Source organism: Camelus bactrianus, chromosome 15 (assembly GCF_048773025.1).
Source record: "Camelus bactrianus isolate YW-2024 breed Bactrian camel chromosome 15, ASM4877302v1, whole genome shotgun sequence".
NCBI classification, from domain to species: Eukaryota; Metazoa; Chordata; class Mammalia; order Artiodactyla; family Camelidae; genus Camelus; species Camelus bactrianus.
The window spans coordinates 62,939,714-62,953,376 of NC_133553.1; the positions used below are offsets into that span (position 1 = coordinate 62,939,714).

General features: G+C 38.1%; 1 protein-coding gene across 8 annotated transcripts in view; it reads left to right on the plus strand.

The window, feature by feature from the left end:
• Positions 1-13,663, plus strand: part of APLF (aprataxin and PNKP like factor) — an 83,154-nt gene that overhangs the window by 24,120 nt on the left and 45,371 nt on the right. For all 8 annotated transcript variants that reach the window (XR_012499000.1, XM_074341257.1, XM_045523204.2 and 5 more), the window contains exons 4-6: positions 458-602; positions 932-1,064; positions 8,497-8,681. Coding sequence is in view for 7 of the 8 variants with exons in the window: in XM_074341257.1 (XP_074197358.1) it covers positions 458-602; positions 932-1,064; positions 8,497-8,681 (463 nt within the window). In the remaining variant the exon portion in view is untranslated. The remainder of the gene's footprint in view (positions 1-457; positions 603-931; positions 1,065-8,496; positions 8,682-13,663) is intronic.

A 13,663-nucleotide genomic window follows, 5' to 3' on the forward strand; every position in this document is an offset into this window, starting at 1 on the left:
GTTTGGGGGAGATTTCACGAATGGCGGTACTGGCCAGAACCCCAGTAGCAGCTATGTGTGAACTTGACCTCAAGATTTTCTTTTTTTTTTTTCTTCAGGAGCCTAATGGGTAGTGATCTGAACTTTTATGGATTATCTGGACAAACACTAAATAAGTAAACAGCCCTTCAGCCTTGACAGAGGTGGCTACTGCCCACTGTATAAGTAGCTGTGGTTTCTAGGCCCATGATTTGGAAAGATTGATGTCTTTTATGGTGATGCGGTGGGTAGACGACGAAGACCACGTTGTAGTCTGTAGATGTTATTCTAGCACGTTGTAATCTGCTTTTTTGTCTTGCTAAGTCTGGGAAAGTGGCGTAACTCACGAGCTAGATGTACTCGGGAGAATGCCGTGGTAGACAATAGAAGTGGTTTGAGTTTAAATGATTACTAAATGAATTTCAGTTTTACTTTATAGGAACAGTCAAATGCTTGATGAAGATGATGTATTGAATGAGACACCAAAATCTTCCTCAGTTGACTTGCCTGTTGAGACAACTGGTGACCCACAGCTGGAAAGCAGCACAGAAATAGCAGAGACCCAGCCTACCGCAAACAGCGTGGTGAGAAATTTAAGGTCTCATCCATTTAAAATTTGCTCTTAGGTAATCTGAGGAGAGAAAAGACAGCCGCTGTTAGACGTAGCATGACAGTCTTGCTAGCATTGATCTGCTTTTGCTGTTTTGAAGTTAAGCTCTAGAGAATATCGCCGAGACCAACACTTCAGCTAATAGAGATATTGAATTTCTCTCTTGGAGAAATTTGACTAACTCAGTCCACGGTTGCAGATGGATTTGTTTTTTAATGGCAGTTTCCTGCAAAGTAAATAACGTTACAGTTCCATTAAGGATGCGGGCTCTTTTTAGCAGTTAATATATAGATGTCTTTTTAGTCCCTCCTAGGTGAATGCAGAGGCATGAGTAAGCAACAGCCAAACCCTGCCCAGAGGAGAAGAATCCTTCCAGCCTGGATGTTAACAGAAGATCTAAGTGAGCAAAACCTTTCAGCGCCAGTCAGCAGTGGAGGTGGGTTTTGCTTCAAGACAACATTAAGCAGAATTCGAAAGCTTTTCTGAACAAATGATGGAGATAGAATAGTGATTGCGTAAGTGTATAACTTAAGCTAACATTTTTTTTTAGATGTATCCATGAAGTCTAACTTAAAACATAAGCTATTTTATGCCACCTATCAAACACCATTCTGCTAATTATTTTTTGATTTAACAAGTACTGTTAATCTTATATGCTGGACTTATTAACATACATTTTCAAACTAACTTGTTGGATCACGTCTAAGATAAAAGACAAGCTCAGTAAGAGTGTTTAAATTTTATTTAATTAAATATAAAAGTGCCAAGAACACAATGTTAAGTGTCGAAGGAGTCCAATTAGATGAGACCAGTGTCCTAGCATATAGCTCACTGTCATGGCAGATACTGCAATGACTTACGTCATCTGCTGGGTGTTCCCATTAAGCCAAGATTATTAAAAGTTTTACTAGTTGTTTTTTTCAGTCATCTTCGGTTTAGTATCTGTTGGCTGCTTGTTTTTCCTTTATCTGGGTCACGTTTTCCTGGTTATTCTACTGGATGGATGTTATGAATGACAGCGTGTAGAGGCTTTGATTTTATGTTCCTCTGAATACGTATTTTTATTCCAACAGGCAGTTACGTTGGCGTAATAGGAAATTTTCTTACTGGTTTCTTAATGGGCATTTAATTCAGGCCCTGAACTCTCTTTCTCCTGTGTGTACAGCAGCTGCAGTCCCCGCCTGGTTCTTCCAGCTTCCAGCTGCTGCTCTTCCTCCGGGTTCCTGGGGTTTCCCCCGTGCACGTGAAGTTTAGCAACTAGCCAAGGATTTGGGTCAATTTTACATGTAGATTTTGGTTCTTGTTCCTCTAAACCTTTCTTCCTTCTGGGATTTTGTCTTTAACTTTCTATCTGCTCCATGAGCTTCAGACTCTGTCCCCTGACCAGTTAAGCCAATAAGGCTGCAGCTTTCTGTCACCTGTGAATTGAGGTTTGCCCTCAGGAGAAACACCACAAATTCACAAACCTCACAGGCCGTAGTTAATTTTTCAAGGTCAGACTCTTTATTTCTGCCTTTTTGGTTACTCTCCAGTGCCTTCAAATACTTGTTGTTTTTTTTAATATTTTGTCCAAAATTTATAATGGCTTTGTTTGGGATGATTCACTCAATCAAGCTACTCTGCCATTTTACTTTGGACATTATCTTTTATCAGTTAACAGCACAATTGTATAAATATTTCAGTTGAATGTTATGATTCTTATCACTTCTCATACTCAGCATAGTGATCATAGAAGTCTTCTAAAGTTTTTGATCAAATATGTTGTGTACAGAATATTCCTTATTTAATGCTAGTTTTGATTATAGTAGGATCAGAGCGATCTTGTGGGAAAAATAGGTTATGTATTATGTGTTGAGGGAGATGCTATTTAATCTGGAGAATTTTCACATCTAAATCTAAGATTTCCTGGCACGAGTTGTATTCCAGGACAGTGGTTTTCAATCTCCTATCACCCATCATTACATATATAATATATTCTTACCGGTAACATTTCTCATTAAGTGTGGTGCTCCTCAATTTGCAGGAATGGATTGGAGAACGGGGGATGGTAGTGGAGAAGGGGCAGGTACTTTCCCTCAGCAGAACATTTTCTCTAATATAGAGAGAGTAACTATATGACCAAAAATTAGACCAGCGTGAACTGACTCCTTACAAATTCTTTTCTTTCGGAGTTGTTTTGTGCTGCAACTGCTTCTTGACTTCCGCTGTTACGTTATTTATAATAGTCCAAAATATGTTTGCTTCAGATTATAAATATAGCCTTTAACTTTCACTTGATAGATGCACCATATAAAATAAGAAGCACTTTTTTGGGCACTTTGCCTTGAAAATGCAAATGAGAATAATGTGACATTGATTTGGACAGGAACACTGTATAGTTCACAATGTACTTAAAATATTAAAGCTTCAAGAGAAAATAAAAAAGCCTTTGCATTCAGTCATATAGTCTTATATTTTAGACTTTGGGGAAACACTTGTAAGAACAAAGTTAGGTTACTTAACTCCTTTAAAGACAGGAAGACTTAGAAGTAAAGGGCAGTTTAGTGCTTGAATCCAGCTAGTTAAAGGTTGGAATAATTTGACTTCTTCTGTGTAGTTTTTATTATTATTGTTATTGTTTTGTTTTTTAAGTAATGTATCATCCAGGTCAATAGACCAATGCTAGTGATTTTTAAAAATCAATTTCCCGGATGCACTGTAGGCTCATTTAGATGTAGGATAGTTTCTTATGTCTTTTACAGCGTTAGTACTATACTGTGTTCATGGATCTTTATTTAAACCATCTTGGTATTTTGGAACCTTCTGTATCATTAAGCACAGGACATGTAATAATGTTAATTGATGTTAAATGACCTGTCTAAGATCATAAATGCCAAAGCTGTAATTGAGAACAGCTCTGCTTGACTCTTTATAAAGCTCATGCCCCGAACCATATCACTATATGGCCACCTAAATATATGTTCTCGGAGTTTGGTTTTGGTTCTGTTTCTTATTTTATTAATATGCCCTTGCCCTCCTGGATCTTTTCTCATTGTAACTGTTGGCTTAGTTCTTGTATGTATTTGACTGTTGGTGTGATCAGTCTATCCTTTCTGTTTTTCAGCCAGTATTGTTCTAGTTTATTTATTTCTCTGGGTCCCCAGATACTAGCCCTTGGATGTTATCATGAATTTCTTAGGCTTGGGCTAAAATTTTTTTCGTCTCTGTAGTGATCGATAAGTGAATATATTTGGGCAAAGGCTATTAGAACCTTCCCTCTCTTCGCTTCCACTTATCTGTGTTCTCTCAGCCTTCTGGGCCCCAGGACGAGTTACAACTCCTAGTGTATGGCGCGCTTGCTAGACTGAAAAAAGAGCTCTTACATTTTCACGGGTATCATGGTACCCTTTAGTACTCCTTTCCCCATCTTCTAACCCTCCAACATGAAGTCATGAAAAGTGACACATGCTGATAAAGACTGAAGTAGTAAGTAGTCCCCAAACCATTTGGTTTGCATTTAATTTTGCACTCTGAATATTTTCTGTATGACAACTCGGTACAGATTATAAATACTTAACTGACATTGTTTAATCTAATTATGGTTCAGAGTTTACCTAAAGTGCTAGTTATTCTATGTATTTATTTTCAGCAACTTGCTCAGTGATCTAATTAACTCTTTTTTTTTTTTGCCTCTTGGATTTTCTAGCTGTATAATCGTATCTACAGAGTTGTGATAATTTTGGCTCTTCAGATCTATCTAGTGCTTTTTAAAACATTTTTTATTTTATTTTGTAAGTAGATCCTATAAATTCTAAATAAAAATGGATAAAACTGGCATCTATATTTTATTCCGGATTTTAACAGAAATTCTGTTAGTGTTTCAGCATTTGATATGATTAGGATTCGATTCTGATACTCTTACTGTATTTAGAGTGATTGATTGATTGATTGATCAATTGAGGAATAACTGTTGACTACTTTGAAAAAATTTTTGGTGTAGAAACAGTCCTGCATTTTCATGTATTAACGTAACTACTGGTGTTGGTAGATTTCCTAACGTACCATGCTTGTGTTCCTGGAATAAGTTGATTTTATCATGGTGGCTTATTATTTTTGTGCTTGGCTAGATTTGCTAATATTTAGTTTAGGACACTTATGTCTATATTCATAAGTGTGGTTAGTATTTTTCTCCGTGTGTGCCGTCCATATCAGATTTTGGCGTTAAAACTATGTCAGCACTGTATAAAGTGAATTAGAAGACTTTCCATACATGTTCAAGGGCAGCGTGAATAACAGAAATATCTGTTTCTTTGTTGAATTTTACTTTATCGCAATCTGGGCCTGGTGCCTACTTTTAGTAGTTGGTAGTTCTGGCATAGGAATAGGTAAGTTCTATCAGTGAAAAAGAATGAAACAGATTAGAATAACATACATTTAATGTATAAAAAATTATCAGTTCAAATTGCTGGGGAAAGGATATATTATTATTAAATACGATGTTGGGAAAATCAGCTTTGCATTTGAAAGAAAATAATAATAGAGCAATGCTCATAACATATTCATAAATAAACTTCTATTACGTTAATAACCAATGTAAAAATTGAAACTGTTAAGGCATTTGAAGACACTATGAAGAAATATTTTTATTAGTTCTGGGAGACTTTCTTAAGATGATGGGGAACCTTGAACTGTAAGGAAAAACTTGACAGATGTACTTAAAGATGAAAAAAAATTTTTATGCAAAAGACACTGTAAACAAAGTCAGAGGCAGATAGCAGACTGACAAACAATATACTGGGATATATTATTTGTCTTGGTTATGAAATAGAAGATTTTTAATAATTGTCTACTTAGTAATATAAAAGAAAGTAGAACTCAGTAGAAATTTTGGGTATTGTATATTATATACCACAGAAGAATAAATATAAATAGCCAATAAATATAGGACTATTATCAGATAGGAACATGTAAATTTAAACAACCAGATATTAGTTTTTATTCATTAAACTCTTCAAAATCTAAGCAATTGATAATATCCAGTACTGACAGAAATAGGTATCATCAAACATGGCTGGTGGAACTGTAAGCTGGTATAGCCTTTTAAAGTTATTTGCCAAAAATCTGTTAAATCTTTAAATATACAATACATTTTGATCCAGAAATTACAATTCTAGATATTTATCCCACAGAAATAGTAACATGTATACTTTTAGCCCTGTGTGTGTTTATGCATTTGTAGATATATTTGCTTAAACTTAGGAAAAAGTTAAGAAGGATACACATCAAATTTGTTTGTTTCTTTTTTGTTTTTTTTAATTGACGTATAGTCAGTTACAATGTGTCAATTTCTGGCATACAGCATAATGTCCCAGTCATGCATATATATACATATATTCATGTTCATTTTCTTTCTTATTAAAGGTTATTACAAGATATTGAATGTAGTTCCCTGTGCTATACAGAAGAAATCTGTTTTTTAGCCATTTTTATATATAGTGGTTAACCTTTGCAAATCTCAAACTCCCCGATTTATCCCTTTCCATCCCCTTTCTTCCGGTAACCGTGAAATTGTTTACTATGAGTGCAAGTCTGTTTCATCACATTGCTAATGTAACTGTTAGGAGTGGTTTCTTTGGAGGACAAGATTGCATGGATGTGATTTTAGCGACGTCTATGCATGTAGTTGAGCTAGCATTCATATAGTACTGGTGTGGTAGCTCATGCAAGTAAATGCAATTCAAATGTAATTGCTGGAAATAAAGTGATTTGTTCTAATAGCTAATTTTTTTTTCTACTTCTGTTATTTAACTGTACTTATCTTGGATTTAGAAAAATATTTTATATGCCAGATATAAAGATTTTTCTGAGCCAGTTATTTATTTTATATATACTTTGTGAAGAGCATTTTAACAATATCAAAATGCCTTATGCAAAGAGAAATTAACTGGTCCCCAGAACGAATATTTGTAGTAGATAATTTGGAATTTTAAAGAATTTAATATTTTAAATATATATATATTTAATTTTAGAATTTTATATACATGTGTGACACTTGGAATGTGGTAAACTGCCATTTGGGCAAAAGCTGTGTCTTATTTAACTTACAGTTTTTTAGGTCTTAGCTTAATAAGCAATATCATAGTTGATTATTTTCCTTGGTTCAGCTAACTCATAACTGTTGTAGCATTTGGTCATTTGCTTCACCAAGCTGTACAGTCAGCCCTTTTTAGTCTTATTTCTGACAGTTTCTAAGATGATATGAAATATTTCCTAATCTATATTTAAAATGAAGTTTTAAGTAAGTGAGGCCAAGTTTAGTTATTAGATAGTTTATTCATAAGTTCCCTTTAATAATACATTATTTTTAGATCGGTTCAGTGATTTTCTTCCTGTTTAATAATATGGACAGTGTTCTATTAGTATTTCTTTACTGAACTTAATAAAGGAGTATGATTTCAGGCCATTTGAATATCCTTTAGAACAGCTCTGAGCCAATTACAGCCCATAAGCCAAATTCAGCACACTGCCTGCTTCTATAAAGAACATTTTATTGGAGCACAGCCATTCTCATCCATGTATGTATTGTCTGTGGCTGCTTTCACACCACAAAGGCAGAGTTGGGTAGTTGTGACAAATATTATGTGGCCCACAGTGCTTAAAATACTTAGTCTGACTTTTTACAGAAAAAGTTTGCTAACCCTGGCTTTAGAGCATTAGGATGGTGACTACGGATGGCCTTACATACCTGTATCCAGGCATCCAGGCTCTCAGGGGGATCTGCGGACAGTTTCTGTTTGTGCTCACAGTTCATTTACTCAGGCATATTCATTGAGCACGAGTTTTATGTTAGGCTCAGCTCTAGATACTGGAGGCACAAGTTGGGAACAGTGAACAAGGCACAGAAAGTCTCTGCCCTTATGAGGTAGGGGAAAAAGACAACTAACAATGAAGATTTTTCTCTTAAAATAAGTACATCTTTTTTCTTTTCTGATTAGAAATTTGTTCATGAATTTGTTAACAAAATATGATACTGACCTAATTGTCCCCACTATGTTGAACCTTACGTATATGGGATGTAGTGCCCATTGTTAAGACTTGCTTTCTGTTTTTAATTTTGTTTTGTTTTTTAACACCTTTATTGTGGTATGATTCCTGTACAGTAAATCACACATATTTCAGATGCACAGTTTGGTGAATTTTAATAGATGTCTACACCCATGAAACCACCACCACAATCAAGAGGGCTAACATTTCCAAGAGACTTGTTGTCTTTATCAGTAAATTTTATAGATTGCTCTCCCTTTCTGGTTATTTTGGGTTCTCAATCTATATCTAAGATAACTGAAGTTGCATTCCTCACTGTGGATGTTTGGGGCTCAATGGATATGTAAAACTCGTTGGGTCGCTATGTGTCAGGTTCTCTGTTAGAGAAATTCAGTGTTAAAATTAAAAAGAACATACATGATAGCTAAGATGCATGTGGCGCTCTGATAGTTTATATATATCTCACCTCATTTACTTCTCCTGATAACTCCATGAGTTATGATTGTAACTCCCTTTTTCTAGATGATGAAGCCAAAGTTCAGAGAGGTGAGATGAAACTGTTAAAGGATGGGGCCTGCCCACGTCAGCATCTTGGCCTGGGTGACTCCCGGGCAGGAGCTCTTGGCCGTGGTGCTGCTTAGTACTTTTTGAGATTTGCAAATGTGCATTTTCAGGTTGGCCTTAATATAAATAGAACTTTAGTTTTCCTCATCCCTTTTTCTTTCCTTCCATCTTTTCTTTTCTTCTTCCTTTTGTTTTTGGTTCAGATTATTGACATTTAAACGTACAGGAGATAATTTTTTTCTTTTTTTTTTTTTATGTGTATATACTTGTATATGTGTCAGATAATAACGTAATCCAGGAAAGTGGAAAAGAAGGAATCTGCAAAGATAAAACCCAAGTAAACATAACACAGCAAGGAAGAAAGCTATCTATTTCATCAGGAAATTCAGAAGGTACATCAGCAGAAGAAGACGCAGGGAAAAAGTGTAAAAATGCTGGTCAGGAAGAGTCTGTCATCCCATCCAAGGTGAGTTTTAAAAATTCGTTACTTGATTGTTTATTTTCTTCATCAAGTGTTCTAGTTAGAAATAATTATATGCTGTATACGTGAAGGAGAAAACCAAAACTGCTTTTTATTATTGAGTTTATCAAAATAAAAACTAGCCCGGGTGTTTTTTTTTGTTTTTTTTTTTTGTTTTTTTTTTTTTATAGTATTTGCATTGTAGAAAATAAGGCTATTTAATTTAGAAATTTTCGGACTGGAAAAGGGTGGAAACCACCTGACTCCAGTCATAATTTGGTATCTCCATTTTGAAAACCTGGTTTCTTCTATTCTGTTGGCCATTCTCAGACTGCCTGTCACTACCTTTTTCTTGATACGTATGAAGAGAAGAACTGATGGGTAGTTCCTGACAGCCTTTTGCAGGATTGCTTCTGGGCTAACTTGCGGTGTTTGTAAATCTTTTCTTTGCTATGGTTTGATTGACTTGAGCATTCTTCGATACTGGGTACTTAAAGCAAGTAAATTCCATTTATTGGGTGCATTTAGAGAGAGAGAGAGAGAAGGTTAAAAAGAGAGAGAGGGAGAGATGGCCCTTGGGTGAAAGATCAAGTGTTCTTCATTTCAGGAGAGGGGTGACTTTAGATGACAGTTTTCATGATCCTTGTAAACCTATGGCTAAGCTCTGTGGGTCCCCAGCTTTTTAATCTCAGCGAGAGCCAGAGGAGTAGGATTGGTTTTAGAATAGGATGCACTGGATTGATTGAAATGCCAGCAGCTGGCCCAGAGAGTCAGTCCTTTTACAGTACTCCTCTCACTCCTGCCTCCTGTCCATTTAGGGAAGATTCTGCTTCCTTTCTTCCAGCTAGAGAAGTGGGGTCTAGTCACGATACACTCAGCTCCTTTGCTTACTTATGGAGTCAAGTTTAATAAATGAAAACAAAATGTATTCTGACTCATATATGTTGGCCATAAAAACTTAAGATAAAATTGTTTTATATAACTTTGAGCCCTAATATCTTCTACCCTCTAAACATATTGCTGACTTAAAGCAAATAGACTTCCAGATATTTCTCCAGCAAAGATGTGTTTATTTGGGATCAGCAGAGAATTGCAATTCCGAGTCTGCAGTCATGGGTGAGCCACGTGCAAGTTCCTCATGGCAAGGGAAGGAAAATGCTTTTATAGAGGGGAAAAGGAAGTTGGGAGGGCGGTAGTAGAGTCCATGATTTTTCATTGGCTGAGTTTTTGCCAGGAAAGAAGAGGAGTCTTTCTTCTTCCTGTTGTGCTCTGCTGTCATCACAGAGCATGAGAGCTCTGCCTTCTTGTCTCTTGACTATTTAATTGAGGTTTCTGTTTATTAATTTTTTACATTTCCCCCTTTTGATCAAGGTCATTCTCTGAAAGCATTGCTGATCAAGAGTCATATTTTCTTGTTTTAGTGGCTTTGTACCTTCATGCCAGGAGGGACCTTTCCTGGGTATGGTGTCTCACATTGGTGGGAAAGTGCACAGATTGGAAACTTATTGTAGTCACATTCAAGTCTGAGGAGGGGTAGGAGGAAGAACTTTCAGGCATTTTTTAGTCTAAAGTCTGTATGTTATCAAGACTGTAGAGATTAGAGAGCATCTGAAGTGTTACGTCATCATCAAAGGTTTGGCAGACAAACTTCCAATGGGCCTGGTCTGGATATCTTGGGAAAGCTGTGTCATCAGATATCATCTGCGTCAGTTATGGGACATCTTTACTTTCAGGTCATCAGATGATATGCAGGTCCAGTCAGGGTTTGGTGCATTTTTTAGGTGTGTCACATGAATCCAAGAGTCTATTCCTTAGAGTTTGGTAGCACAAGGGTTGGTTAGCCGTACCTGATAGGGGCCTTTCTAGCAAGGTTGAAGAGAATTCTTCTGGAGGTGTTTTCCAATAGATGAAATATCCGGGTTGCCAGATGTGACGTTTCAGTTCATCATCTCCTGAGAATATACTGTGAAAAGATTGCTCTAGTCAAAACGTGGTTATTTTAAATGAAGGAATTAGGCCTTTGCAATATTGGAGTGTCTCTTCCTTTATCGCTTGTGAGTCAAAAGAGGCAAGAGCCAAGTGCACTGAGCATCCTGTGAGTGTCTTAAAGGGTGAGAGCTTATGCATTCCAAAAGGGGTGGATCTGAGATTTAGAAAGATCAATGACAATGCATTTGGCCGAGGTGTTTGGAGGGCCTTAACAAATTTTGCCAATTGAGTTATAATAACACCATTAGTGCATTCAGCTAAACCAGAAGACTGAGGGTGGTAAGCACAGTGAACGTGTTGTAAAACTGGCCAGGCAGCATAGACTTGTTGGCATGCTCAGTCAATAAAATGTGTTCCTTGATCACCGTGAAGTTTGAGAGGTGTTCCTCAGGTAGGGATAATCTTTTCTAAAAGGACTTTAACACAGAAGCAGCAGCAGCCTGTCTGCAAGGGAAGCCTATTTGTATGTAAAAACATACAGACCACTAATAAAACATACTTATATCCATGAGACAGAACAAGTTATATGAAATCCATCTGCCAGCCCTTGAGTGGTGCGTTAGGCCGTTTAAATTGGGAGCAGTACAAACAGGCTTCCCTGGCTTGTATTTGGGACAAGTAGGGCAAGTGAGGTAGACACCTTTGGTGGCCTTGTTAATGTTTCCCCATCAATATCGATTCAGGAATGCTATCATTTTGTCAGTAGACCAGTGCTATAGTGCACGTATTGTGGTGAGGAGAGGGGAGTTTAGAGTCTCCAGTCAGGCTTGGTTGTAACTTGGTCCAGACCAGAGCTTTCTCTTTTTATCTAACCAACGGGTTTTGAATTTGCAATCTTGTTTTTCATTTTCTGAGGCCAGTTGTTGGGCTTCTCTAGCCAGTTTTTCTAAGTTATCATTTGGGAAAACGTCCCTTTGGACCGTGGCAGTGGTGTGGCTGCTGTTGGCCCCTTTAAGGGCAGAGCGTTCCCTGCAGAAATGTCAGCAAGGTGATTTCCCTTAGCTTCCAGAGAGTCAAGTTGGGAATGCCCCGGAATCTTAATAATAGCTACAGTGGTAGGTAAAAGTATTGTATCCAGTAATTCCTGAACATAAGGACCATTTAAAATTTTATTTCTGTGGGAAGTAAGGGAGCCATGTTGCTTCCACAACATTCCGAACTCATGAACTATTCTGAAAACATATGTACCATCAGTATCAATATTGACAGGTTTGCCCTTGGCTAAGGAACAAGCCCGTGTGACAGCATATAATTTAGCCTGTCGGACCAAAGCAGCCAAGGTGAAGATGTGCCCTCAGCAATGTCAAGGGCAGTTGCAATAACACACCCAGCACAGTGTTTGCCACCGTCACCTTTTAAATAGTGAATCATCAGTGAGCCATGAGAAGTCAGGGTTGCCAAGAGGTGTTTCCTGTAAATCATCATGAGGAGTCAGGAGGTGATTAGCACAGTGCTAAGCAGTCTTAAGCGACTTCTTTGGTGACAGAAGGGAGAGGAGGGTAGCAGGGTTAAGGTGATTACAGCATGAGAGAATTAGGTGAGGAGCTCTTAACAGAAGGACTTCATAGGTGAGGCAGCTGGCCGAGAAATGTTGAGTATGATGGAAGTTCAGGGGGGCTTCTACTGCATGAGGCGCAAAAATCGCTAAGGAGGATCCCACAGTTTTCTTGGTCGCCTTAACGAGAAGCGCAGTAGCCATAATGGCTTTAAGGTAAGCAGGCGATCCCTGTGTCACAGGGCCAGTTGCTGCCTGTCATACACTGTGGGTTGATGGTGGTCCCCATGGTTTTGGGTAAGCACCCCAAGGGCATTCCCTTCCTTTTCATGTACAAAAAGGAAAAAAGAGAAGCTGTTAATAATTGGGGTCCCCAAGGGCAGGTGGATTCGTCAAACTCAACTTTAAGGCCATAAAGGCTATGTTGTTTGATTCTTCCCGTAAAGGTGGGGACACAGTTGTTGCAGTTTGGTAAAGCATACAGAGGTTGGCCCACGAGAGAGAGAAGCCTGGAATTCCATGTTGGCAGTAACCAACTAGCCTGAGAAAACCTTGCCGTGGCACTTGGTTCTGGGCTCGGGGAAACTTAGGGCACCGTGAAGTATCATCACAGAATACATCTGGGTCTACGTGTAGCTTTTGTTCTGATACCAGATGCCCTAAATGTCGAACCTGGGTTTGGGCAAACTGCAGTTTTCCTTTGGTGACCTTATGTCCCTTTAAAGCTAAAAGCTTTAGCAAGTGGATGCTGTCTTCCTGTGAGGGGGGCTTGAGAAGGAGAGCGAAGAAGCAAACCATCCACGTAGTACAACAAAGTAGAACCTCTAGGGAACTTCCTTTGCAGAGGCGTTAAATTAGGTCAATATTTAAGAAGCAAACTGCAGGACTTGTTGCTTAGATCTGCGGAAAAATGAAAGAAAGAAGTGAAAGTTAGACTTTGAAAGTTCTGGCTACAATGAGTGGATAGGTTATGTTGGCTAAAACTATGATACAGAGGGAGGACTTCAATTTTGGCGTTTTGAGTTTGAGGAAGAAATGTCTAGCTAGTGGTTGAATATCTGAGTTTGAAGCTCAAGAGTGGAGTTGGGGCCGGAGTTTTGGATTTCTCAGTCCTTACCGTGTGGGTCCTAATGGCATTGATGCAGGGCTCTTAAGGCAACTTAGTAGCACAGTCAGTCTTTCCAAGTGCAGCTTGGAAACAACGAATTACGTCACTGAACTTGTATTAGGGGGATCTTTTTTATCCTCTCCTTTGTAGTATATTAGAACTTCAGGTGGTTGAGGGACAGGGGAGGGCTTGTTGGGGCGTTCACAGGGGATTTTAATCGCCTTGATAGTACATTCTGGCCACCTTCAAGCACCAAGGTCACCTTATACCAGCTCCATGCTCCTCCATCCCCTGAGGTGTCTTGCATGTATTTTACAAAATGTAAGGGATCTGGCCTCTTCTGTCATGATCTCTAGCCTCCCACACTTCATTCTTCCTGTTTTCATCTAATCTAGG